We start from the raw sequence: 12,545 nt of genomic DNA, 5'->3' as shown, positions 1-12,545 counted from the left end.
TATATTAGGAAAGTTTCAGGCGGCAAGGGAAAATAAAATAGCGCCAAATATGCCTAAGTTTTTTCTACAATAGACTCCCCTTTCCCGTGTACCCATTTTCCGTCTCATTTTCTTCTCTCTTTCTCTTCCTGGTATACTCTCTCGTGTCTCATTTTCTTCTCTATTTCTCTTCCTGGTATACCCATTTCCTGTATACCTATTTAAATGAGACCTATCTCTCTCGGTCTCTCACTCCCCTTCACGAAAGACAAATCCTGAGAAGGGCTACACCACATTCGAAGGCGATATAGGAGTTCTGGTTTGTCGGCGGCGGTAGAGAGGCGACTTCTCTTCGGCTCAATCTCTGCGGCTTCACCTCATTGGCTTCTTTGACTCTCCTGTTTCCTAGCCTGCCTATAACTCCCCCATTTTCTTCTTCGCACCCATCTATGCCTCTCCCTGCATTGAATCTTCCATTTACGCAATACCCACCATTAGAATTGACCAGTCCCTTCTGAGGCTAGGAGGCACGATCATCCCTGGAGGCTTTGGTTTGAAATCAGGTAATGTTCTCGTCACCATCACCAAATGCTTTCCCTTGCTCTCTCTCTAGCTCCCTTTCTTCTCTCTCTTCTCTCTCTTCTTCTTTCTCGTTTCTCCATTTATTCAGTGGCTTGAAAGAACCCAAAGAGTAATCGATTTTGAGAGGATTTTTCTCTTTCATGATTGAGCTATTATTATTGGTATGTAGTTTTGTTTTCTTTTTTGATTTCTGAAAGCCCCAAAATTGACTCTCGAATTGGTTTGTGTTTCCCCTAGATATTAAAAATCTCTTGCATTTTATTTTTTAGATTTCTCTTTGTAGTTTGGGTAATGCATTGCTCTGTTTCTCATTTTTGTGAAATGAGATTGACAGGTTCAGGCATTCGCATAAATAATTTCTTTCGTTTTGTTCCTTATACAATTTTTTTTTGTTTTTTTGGTTGATTCTATCTCTTGTGGTTTTACGAAGTATTAGACTTGCAGATATAGGTGGGTTATCTCTTACACTTGTGGCTCACTGTCTTTATGACTCTCATTAGGTGCACACATAATTTCTGGGAATGTTTTTGAACCTCGGGCATTAAACGAACTTCTTCCTCAGTGGAAACAGGAAGAGGTAATTGATTGCTCTCCTTGATTTCTTTTATTTTAACCGAGTTCTTTAGTCATGTATGTAGATTATTAATGTAATACAGTAAAACTTTCGGGAAGTGATCCTATGTTACACTAAGTGTGTACATGAATGTCTCTAGACATTAGATAAGGAACAAAATCTACCTCAGCTTGTGCTTAAATTAGTAATATGAATAAGGACCATGCTTTCACTTTTAGATGAGATAATTCACCCACTGTGACTCTCACTGCAGTTTAGCAATTAAATTCGGCCTCCCCCGACCTCTGCTCTCACACTCTTTCTCATATTTATCGGCAGCAGACAGTCCAGTGAGCCGAGCAGCAGAGGAAGCAGAGCACCCACCGACGACGACTTCTCCAACAGGCTCTCGGCTCGCTCTCTCTGACTAGCAGCGGCACAGGAAGGGACTCCTCCAACAGGTTCTGTCAGCTTTCTTCTTTCTTTGTATTCAACTTTTTCTTTGTTATTATCGAATTAATTGAAAGTTGAAATAGTTATTATTGATAAGATTGAATGCTGAAATAGATAATATAGAATTGAGTAGTGGGTTTATACTTTATATTTTTGTGAGTAATTGATGTGGTTACTGGTTTATATATTGCTTAATATCTTGTTTCCACTTGAGAAGATTCATTTGGACATTTGGTTTCAAATCTTTTATTTTGCTCAGCTTTTCATTTTTAAAGCACACAAGTGTTTGGCAAAATGTGTCAGAGAATATTAAAAATATTTGATGTTTTGAACTTATTGTTTATTTCACAAAATGTCTCAGAGAACTATAAGCATATTTTAAATGATTTTTTGTTTGAATGGTAAGAATGTCTCAGAGAATATATATATATGTCATGATCTTTGTAATCAATCTCATTTTTACACACTAGAAAAAACTAAGATCAGTTGGGCAGTTTACAATTGGATTTTTGCCACCCGAAATATACATTGGTTTGGTTGAACACTATAATATACATGTGTACCTATAAGATACAAAATAACATATAAGAATCTGATCTCACTTGGCTAGTGGTTGCTCACTTTTTTGTTCTGTTACCAGAAAAAATATTTGGACATGGAAGTAGTGTGTTCGAAAGTTTCAAACTTTGGATTCTTTTGGCTTTTATTGATTGTTGCTTTTACTAGTAGGCAGAAAGAACATTTTTAAAGAGAGACTGCCCCAGTCTGATGCATCCACAAGCAGTTGTTGCTGATTCTGATCTTCATCTTGAATTTCTGGCTATTCAGATCTCTAGCTAATGGTGTTGGTTCCATTCCAAATTATTTACATTTTTTCCTTTACATTTGTATTCGACATGAATTGAAAATTGCTTATGGAAAGCAGATTGTGGTTCATTTTTTTTCTTCTTCCAAAATCATTTCTATATAGTATGTACAATAAAATAACAGTTAAGATGATTCCCTGGATTGGAAGAATAGCTGACAAATGAAAGTACATTTAAACTAATTTGGAATGTGTTCTGTACAGAAAATGTATTGTTACATTGGCTTTTGTATTCAAGCCTTTATCTTTCATTCTTCATTGCTGGCTGGCAAAAACATGAAAAAAGAAGAAAGTTGCTATGCTTGAGTACTTTGACATCATCTTTGATTTGCATCCATATGAATGCAAATAATCTCCATATTGTTTTCTTGTGTAAAATTATTCCTCCCAGTCTCATTTATTGGACCAAGTGTGTGGAGCTATTTATTGATTCCTAGTCCAATTCATTAAGAATAAGTAAACAAACGAATTGAAACAATGATGGTGTTAAAGGTATTTTCTCAGTTTTTCTTTCATGGCCATCATATTGATCTATTTATTGATTACTTTTTCCAGGTTGGAGAGAAAGACAGTTAAGAGGAAAAGAGTTTTTGCTCGAACATATTGTTCACCTTCTTGCCAATGAGCAATCACAACTTCGTGTTCTTGAAGAAGCTGAACCCGTAAGTTTAATCTCTTTAATGTTCATTAATGTTGATATATTTTGCTATGCGAGTATGTCCTTGTATTGTCTTTAGATTGACATTAATCATTATGTGGTGTACCTAAATATTTTATACTAAATTGTCTTATTCTGAAATTCTGAAGTGAGATTTGTGAAATGTACTTGAGATTATGTTGATTTGGTTTCACAACTAGCTATGTAGAGTTTTTCTTTTTCTTTTAAAGCTGTTGCTTAGTTTATTATTTGCATAAACTTGTGAGGATGAGTTCTATGTAGAGGTAGAATTACGTATTTTATGGAAATTTTATGTAATGTTCATGTAATTTGTTGGTAATAGTGTAAACTATTAAACACTTGACATAAGGTAGAGTAGATTATATATATATATTTAAAGTGACTGGTAGATTATATATATTTAATTTTCATGATCATGACTATACGTTTAATAGGCCCTCTCTTATGCATTTCAGAAATAGTGACTTTTGGCAGTCTAAACTGCTGCTTTGAATATCAAACTTCTTCTGATGTGGCCCCCAGGTTAGCAAGAATATATACAGAAAATTCAGATTGTATTTTACTGTTCAGAGCATATATATTTCACATGGAAAAAGTAAACTATTTCTTACTTTTGAACTTGGGAGTGGTACAAAAATACACACATATGTTTAGACAGTTCAGAACATATATATTTCTCACAAAAATAGATAATATGATTTTGTGATTTCTTATATTCATGATTTTAGATTACTACTCTAGACCTCTTTGATTTGATTAAGTCTTTCTCATTAATATTGCATTCCAAATCCTTAAACTTGTTCTTGGATAGTGAATTACAAGAGGTATATATACACATAAAGAGGCTGATAATAGTGAATCATTCTCTTCTGCTGTTGCTGCTTCTTATGTACTGTTTTTTAAGCTACTTTTTTTTTTCTTTTTTTTTTTACAAGTATATTGGTAGCTACTTATTATTAGAAGCAACATTTGTCTTTGTATCCATTAATATGTAAAACAAAAGGGTATTTCTCTTTTCTCCAGCACTTAGTGTAAGTATAAGTATTTTTAGTCATGATATATTCTTTCTTCACTTTAATACAGTGCATTTGTCACAAATTGAAGCAGGGCAGGTGCAAAAACAGTACATTGCAAGAGTTATTGGGGCATTTCCCGAGCATGAGGTATGTACAGCTGTGTAATCTATGCATGAACACATATATCTGTGTAAATATTGTCTTGTTCGTAACTGGCTGCAAGGCAGGGCTGGCTTACCTTTGCTTGTCAATTTGTTGGTTATCTTGAAGACTTAATTTTACAATTACCAAAGTTGAGAACTCATTGTTATTAACTTTTTATTGTTGTTGTATTACCACAATCTAAACCTCCTTATCGAGGGGTTTCCTTTTGAAAAACAAAAGTAAATGCATTGAGCTTTAAATTCACGATTCATAAGTCAGAAAAGTTATTTTTTACAACACATATTGATATCTAAGTGCATGCTTATTTTGAATTCTGATATCATCATTTAATTAATTTGTTTTTTTCCTTCTCAGAAAGTTGTAGATGCCAATATAAATTATAATGCCCGGGAAGGAAAGAGCACAGCAGCGGTTAGTTTGATGCTACATTTTCTATAGTTTTCATATGAAAACATTCCATTATTAGTTTGTTTTGATGTCTGCTGAGAGGTATTCCAGTGTCCCTCATTTTATGCATTTGAGGCCATTGTCCTTGGGCATGTGCCTGAGAATAGTAGGATACCTTTTGTAAATCCTACCTCTTTGTTATGCAGGTGCTCAACTCCTCTGGTGGCACTTCAGTAAAAGGAAAGGTTGCTTGTACCAAGTTCACTAGAATTAGTACCAATGGAATTCATAGCATTGTCTCATGCCAGCCAATCACTGGAAGAACTCATCAAGTAAGTTCACCAAGTTAAGAAAATGCCATGAACACGTTTTATTCACTGATCATACTACAAAACCCGTGTTGCATCTCTAAAATTTATTCCATAAATTGTAATAAATTTGGTGGTTAATTATTTGATGTGCACGCTTTCTTTAATTTATTTTCTGGGGCTCACATGCGTAATACTCTAGTGAACTAAATATTTCAACGTTAAAAGTTATGCTTGCACTGATAATTTGGACATAAATTCTTGAGGTAGTGATCCTACTATGCATATTTTTCCTTTGTTTTAGCTTGAAAAAGCTAAGTAAATAAGAGTTTAATGACTTTATGTTACTCACTCATTCTATTTCTTTTATGTAGATACGTGTTCATTTACAACATGCAGGCCATCCAATAGCCAATGACATGATTTACCTATCCAATGAAGTTGTTGATCGTTCCACCAAAGGAATGAGTGCAGATAGAGTTGCTGCTTGTTCAGACCCTTCATTGTCATCTAAAAGTGGTGAAGACTGTTCATGTGAAAAATGAAGAAAACTCCAGTGAAGATTTCAACATCGATCCCATGTGTACAAATTGTCCAAATTTGGCTCCGAAAGGGTAAGACATTTGTGAAAACATAAAAATATAATACTTGATCGTGCCTGTGACATGAGTTACATAGAGAATGCATTTATGATATCACTAGTTGTCTAGTTTTAGAGTCTTTTTCTTTCATTTGTTAGCTGTTATAAATGATGAGTGGGGTATGTATGTCATTGATGAAAGTGCATAAAAACACAATGTGTGGTCTGCACACACACACGTCATATAGGGGAGGTTTGACAATGGAGTTGGAATCTTATTTATTAGTTGCAAGACTTTGTTGCCCTTGTCATAATTGCAGATATGGTGGCCATGAAGAGGGTCTGTGGCTACACTGTGTTAGATACTCTGGGCCAGGATGGATTTATGAATGCCCATATCCAGATTGGGCTTCACTTAGCTAAACATCTTTCTATTATTCTTTTTTGTTTTATTTATTTATTTAGTTTAGTTTAATTATTATACTAGGGTAATTGTTTTCATTCTAGATATTGTGGAGAAATATGTGATGAGGATTTTCCCACTTCCACATTAGGCTTCTCTAAGCTTAGTCATCCTTCAATTTTTAATTTATTTATCAAATCTAAAATCTATCTAGAAATATGTATTTACCCTTTTCCATAATGTGTTCCTCTATATATGCAGATTTATATAATTAAAGTCATGTGTATTGAAGTTGTTAACATTATATATATACATTTTTTGGAGTAAAGCATTTGATGTAAGTTTTTAAAGTATTTATTGGACTTTATTAGAGTGTTCTACTATATGAGTTCAAGCTTTTACACCAGACATAGCCATTAGTTATGTTTTAACTGTCATTAGTGATACATCTTTTGCTGTTGGTTAATACATGTGACAGTGAGAATCCATTTCTTACTACTTTGGCTTCTCTTTTGTGATTTCTTGCTATGTATAATAAAACTTATAGGGTAACTCTTGATGGTATATTCTGTTGCGCTATGTGTTTTATTTCTGCTGCAATTGTTGTAGTAGTTATAACATATATATCATAGGAAAAGTAGTGTTCTAGAGGGTGTATACACTCCCACTACAACAGGGGCTGGGCATTTTCTCAGTCCATTCCCTCTCTCAGTTACTCAGGTATGGAGATTGCTTTTTTATTTTATATTTTAATTTCTTTTCTGTTTTTTTCTTTCTTTCTTTTGTTTTGGTGAGTTTTGTGCAATAACTATTTCAGGTTATATAATGAGCGGTTAGGTATGAGATATGGGCGAAATCCATACTGGAGCTTTCCCTGGACTTCTCCTATTACAGGTTTTAATTGTCAGTTTGTTAATTATATATGTATATTTATTTATGCTTACCATTCATTATTTGAAAATTATTCTCAAGTGATGATGATGCGTTTACTTGTTTTGTCATCGTGCAGAGATTGACCACAAAGATGTACCATTTGTTACTTTAATGGATTTTCTTACCTATCGAGAGGTATCATATTTTATTATTTTATTTGGTAGCTCTCAAGTTTTCTGGTCCCACTATCTGATTCTATGTGCACATTCTAGAATTTCCTATATAAAATATCAAGTAATAAACCATAGATCAATTTTTTTGAACATTTTAATTGAATGTGACATTGGAATTAAACCTCCTTACTGATGTAGAACCAAGAAAGAAAAAAGAATGAGCAATAGAAGAGGATAATTTAGGGAGAGAAATAGACATGGACAGAAATGACAAAGAACTAGAGAGAGAAAACAGTTTTATTGAGAGACAATCTTAGTTTTTTTATTCTATCCTTTTACAAATAATTCACATGGCCAAGAGCCTATTTTATAGATAAACAAAATAACAAGCTCTGACTTAATTAGGAAACTATTCTAGGAAATTAAAACTTTATAATTTTTTTGCGAAGAGAAACCATGGCTACTGCATCTGGTTCGTTTCAATTCCCTTTCTCATCTTAATTTAAAATTTCTATTCTCACAGTTCAATTTTTCATACTCAGAAATTGATTTGGGAATCGACACAATGTTTAGGATTTTCTTTAGGCTTAGATTTGTGCATTGTAAATTTGAGTAAAGGCCTTTATTTTGGGTATGCCTTTTGTTTTCGTTCTTCGGTTTCCTTCTTCGCTTGCTGTTCTACTCATGTTTGAGTTTTTGTTCTTCGGTTTGAATTGTAATGGGAAAGAATGCTCGAGAAAATTCAACCCCTTTTAATCGTTTTCTTCATTCTTTCGTGGATTTTCTTTTTTTCTTTCTTTTTTTGGCTGTTTAAATTTCTTTCCTTAATTGCAAGAAATAAACTAAAGCTTCGAATGTGTTTTTGGTCCCCTTTCTAAAATTTTTTGGTTTTAGTTGTTTACTCTTTCTTTGGAAATATTATTTGATATGCGATTGCATATCATTTTTGTAATGCCCCAAACTTCCTAATAAGGTTTAGGACCTTGATTAGGAGGCCGGGAGGGCCATAATTGATTTATTATAGTATTTAATGATTATATGCATGTTTACGTGAATTATATTATTATATGATGGTGTTATTATATGATGGTGAATGCATGCATATGGGAGTATTTTTAGTTATGAGGGCATTTTGGTAATTTGGCCTATTAAGGGCATATTTGCAAATTGGGTGCATATTGTAAATTGTGAATGAGATTTTATTATTATGGAGATATATTCGAGCTATTCGACATGAGACGGTCATGTATAGTGGATTAGCGGTTTTGTCATAACGGGGTCAATTTCGGGGTAATAGAAATGTTTATTTGGTGATGGATTGGGAGTATTTGAGATCAGGATGGAATTCTGGAAGTTTTGACTATAATGTCCCCAGGGGTGTTTTCGGGACCCTGAGCACTAGATTTTATTTGATGTTACTTAAGCTTGAAGTAGCTTGTCAGATAAGAACATACGTTAGGAAACCTCTCGTTCTCTCTCTCGACGGTCCGTTTTACCGTTTGAGCGTTTTCGAAGATATCTTGAGTTCTAGGAGTCGGAATCAAGCGAGGGTCGAGGCATAGCGATCCTAGGAAAGAATAGAAGCTTCTTAGCCGAAAGATTTGACGGAAAACAACCCAATCAAAGGTAATTGAAGTTTAAGTTTTGAGTTATTTCGAGTTTCTAAGCTTTGAATTGATTTTGTGAATCGTTGAGTTTTCGGTTTGTTTGAACCTTGGGTTTTGAGGGTTTTGAGGTATTGGGAAGCTTAGGAACTTTGTTTTGATGATTGGGGAATGTTTAGATGTGTTTTTAGGGACTTTGAAGTGTTGAAAACACGTTGGAGAATGGTTTTGGGTTGGGCGCCGCGGCCCTAGCTCGAGTTAGCAGGTGGCCTTTCTGTTTCGCTGGGCGCCGCGGCCCTTGTGTGGGGCGCCGCGGCGCTTGCCTCTGGAAATTTTGGGGGCCGTGGCCCAAGGTGCTAGGACCGCAGCCCTTGCCCTGTTTTCACCCCGTTTGCTCGTTTTGACCCCGGGAACTTAGATACGGGCCTCGGGAGTGTTCCTACTACTTGGATTAGTTTGGATTGATCTCTTGGAGGCTAGATATTGGTTTGAAAACCTTTGGTTATCATGTTATTGATGGTGTTCCATATTTGGTTATGATTAGGTGACCGCTAAGGGCTTAAAGGTTGACCATTCTCAAGGGTCGTTCTTATATTGGTTCTAGCTCGGATTTGAGGTAAGAAAACTGCACCCTGTGTGTATGAGACATGCATGGCTATTATGATGCATGTTGGTTGATTATTGAGTATGACATGCGTGGTTATTCTTGATGCATGTCGGTTGATTATTATGTATGACATGCATGGCTATTCTTGATGCATGTTGGTTGACTGTTAACGTGACATGCATGGCTGTTATTGGTGCATGTTGGATTGTGGGATATATTGCATATGATGCATGGGAACATGAGATTAGGACATGCTTTGCATATTGGGTGTGATATCGTTCGGAGCTTGAGCCTCTCTGTTAATGCATAGTCCTAATTGTACTAATATCTGTTGAGTAAGCATGTTGAATACCTTGTTACTGGGTAATGGACATGTGGTATATGTTTGGTGGCATGTCTTACCTGTGTATGGCGCTGACTTATTAGTCAGAATCGACAATGGTGTCAGATCCGTCTGTGAAGCTGTGACTTATTAGTTAAGTTCACCACGGGCTGAGCACTGGTCGCGTTTTACCGACCCAAGGGTCAGAGGTGGCAGTGCGTTGTAAACGCCGGGCCAAATAAAGATTAGATCTAATCGAGGTCGGCATTGAATGACTCATATGGGGTATTAGTGCCGGACCGACCGGAAGGTCAATGAGAACTATAAGCGCTTGCCTGGTCTACGACCAGATGACTATAGCCAAGGTATATGACCCTGGTGACTGTTTGTCACATGGCTAAAGGACGTTGTCCATAGTTTCGACTCTAGAGTCGTGAGGAAGGTTATGTTGGTGATTAATCACCTTGCACCTGTCCTAACCAAACCTAAGAAAGAATCACTTATCAGTTGAGCCCTGGTGACCCTATCGTCACATGGCTAGAGGGAGCGATGCTCATTATTGTGACTTTTGGCTATTGTCACCTACCTGTATGGACCGTTGGTTCTGAAGGGTTACTTTGGTTATTGTTGATATTATATCATGATGTATTATGCTTTCTTGCTGGGCTTCGGCTCATGGGTGCTACGTGGTGCAGGTAAAGGCAAAAGGAAGCTGGACCATCCTTGAGTTGGAGAGCTTAGGTGATGCGTGTACATATGCAGCTGCTCGTCCGCCATGGCCGAGGTTTAAAGTGGAACTAGGGTTGAACCCTGTTTTGCCGCTTAGAACGGCCTGTTGTAAATATTTTCTGTAATAGACTCTGAAATTATATTTTCGGGATCCCAATGTATATGTTAAACGTTCTAGTGAAACGTTACATCTTAACCAAAGTTTTTAATCCCTAAACCGCTAATCATACTTAGTTCACGATTTTGGCTAAATGACTCGATTAGCGAGTTTAGCACTGTTTACAAGGCACACCGTAACGGTCCCTGGGGTTGGGGCGTTACAATTTTGTCCAATGACCAAAATTTAGATTGTGGTTTTGTAACCTTTGAGACAGTTTTTAATTGTATTAATGTGCTGCTAGTTGGTAAGATTATAGGTTTTCAATCCCCTACTCTTAAATTTCCAAAAAAATTAGGGTGGTTTCCTTTTTGATTTGTAAGTTCTGGAAGACGAATTCTGGGTTTGTTCTACAATTGAAATCATATTCATTTTGTTCTTTGGTGGAAAACAGGATTACGTGCCAACTGTTTTCGACAATTTCAGTGCAAATTACTCTGCTGCCTCATGCACGAAAGTTAGGGGAATGAATGTTGCTGGTCCGATTTTGGTTGCCACAATGCAGGAAAGTTAGGGGAATGAATGTTGCTGGTTCGATTCCAAAAGAGCTATGGACTCTGACCTTCTTAAACTATCTGTATGTTTTTATTTTGGACCTTTCATGGTTTTCGTGTCCTCTTCACAACTTTAAGAATAACATGGTGTATCATATATACTTGGTTTATTTCATCTGTTGTAGGAATTTGGGCTACAATTTCTTGACAGGCTCTCTTTCACCCCCTACTTCACATCAGACCATGGGTCGTCCTCAACCTGGATATGGACTGCCTAGCAATGCTTCAAGAAGGCTTGATGAAACTATGGCTACAGAAATTGAGAGTTTGAGGTGACAATTTTAATGCAGTTCATGATCTAGATATTAGGTTTTGAAAAATTTTTGTCTTCTGATTTTTTTTTTCATAAAGCTTGTCAAGCATGGAGGCTATGCAGAATGTTCTGGAACTCCTACGTGACATGCTACAGGCAGTAAATCCTGGTGATTCTGCGGTATGAGCAATGAATTTTTTTCATCTCTATGATCTATGATATGAGCTACTTGTCCCCTTTTTTTAATCTCTATGAGCTACTTATCCCTGAAACTTAATGTGGTTCTTTTGCCATTCTGTTCAGGCTGTAAAAGATGAAGTAATAGTTGAGCTTGCCATTCTGTTCAGGCTGATGCACGTTTAAGAGAAGAGCTCAAAAAAGGAAAGTGGCTATGGTAAATCATAAACTGATTGATTTGGCAATATCAAGTTTCCTTTTTTGTAATTGTTATTACTTTTTATAAAGAAAATGCAGAACAGAGGTTGTATGTATAATGTGTTAAATCAACTTCCTTCATGTTGATGCAGGGGGATTCCCGAGACATTTTGCATCTTAGAAAAGGCCTCCTGAAAGCAGTTTTGGGTCATCTTGAGTGGCAGGTCTGTTTCTTGTTTTGTTATGCCCGGGATGGTTTTGAAGGGGTTGAGACACACACACAATAATTTTTTTTTATACATAACTAGAGAAATATATGACAAGCAGTCCTTTCCAAAAGAAAATAAAAATACTATTATAAGTCTCTTAAATCCATCAATGTAAAGATTAGATGAAACACTGTGAGTTCCATTAATAAAGAAATTGTAGTTTGGAGTTTTGATTGTTTAATGGTAGTTTATGCTGGTCATTCTGATTTACATATTGGTTAATGTAGAGGACGAGCTGGAAAAACTTCTTTGCTCATCTGGGTCCTAGATTTCTTGTCTCTATTGCATATAGTCTAGTAAAGCATGCCACCCTGTATGCACCAGTTTTTTCTGGCTGCATACTTGATATTTCTTTCTGTATGTAATGAATTAGATGCTACTATGAATGACATTGATCCAAGGTATTTGTATGAGGTCCGAGTTTATTTTTTCATGGTCTTAAGAGACAAAAAAATATTGAATTTTTTTAATTAATGGCATATTTGTGAAGACTTGACATGTGTTCATGTTTTGAGGTTTTCTATCAAGTTTTTGCATTTTTAGTTACTGTTTGGATAGCCTCATTTAAAAAACTTATCAAATTACAAAATGTTTGAATTTTTAATTTGTACAATTTAAAAGTTCCTATTGTTAGAATATGCCAATGTAATGGAGGAATG

The 12,545-nt window shown here is 35.7% G+C and overlaps 1 protein-coding gene and 1 pseudogene across 1 annotated transcript; both read left to right on the top strand.

Moving 5' to 3' along the window:
* Window positions 1–1,475: 1,475 nt before the first annotated feature.
* On the top strand, window positions 1,476–6,964 carry LOC133796362 (RNA pseudouridine synthase 7-like; annotated as a pseudogene).
* A 3,649-nt stretch (window positions 6,965–10,613) lies between these two features.
* LOC133796363 (TOM1-like protein 6) lies at window positions 10,614–12,297 on the top strand. Its single transcript, XM_062233845.1, has 5 exons — window positions 10,614–11,012; window positions 11,115–11,261; window positions 11,341–11,422; window positions 11,546–11,636; window positions 11,770–12,297. The coding sequence occupies exons 1-4, from the start codon at window positions 10,906–10,908 to the stop codon at window positions 11,603–11,605; spliced, it is 396 nt and encodes a 131-aa protein (XP_062089829.1). The 5' UTR covers window positions 10,614–10,905; the 3' UTR covers window positions 11,606–11,636; window positions 11,770–12,297.
* Window positions 12,298–12,545: the final 248 nt, after the last annotated feature.

The sequence above is a fragment of the Humulus lupulus genome, chromosome 8 (genome assembly GCF_963169125.1).
Source record: "Humulus lupulus chromosome 8, drHumLupu1.1, whole genome shotgun sequence".
NCBI lineage: Eukaryota > Viridiplantae > Streptophyta > Magnoliopsida > Rosales > Cannabaceae > Humulus > Humulus lupulus.
This window is presented reverse-complemented; position numbering and strand designations above follow the sequence as displayed.

What these genes read in the sequence shown, in the direction of transcription:
- LOC133796363 (XM_062233845.1), top strand. Translation starts at nt 10,906, where the DNA reads ATGTTGCTGGTCCGATTTTGGTTGCCACAATGCAGGAAAGTTAGGGGA. An exon ending in CTGACCTTCTTAAACTATCT is followed by an intron (nt 11,013 to 11,114) that starts GTATGTTTTTAT and finishes CATCTGTTGTAG; the next exon opens with GAATTTGGGCTACAATTTCT. An exon ending in ACAGAAATTGAGAGTTTGAG is followed by an intron (nt 11,262 to 11,340) that starts GTGACAATTTTA and finishes TTTTTCATAAAG; the next exon opens with CTTGTCAAGCATGGAGGCTA.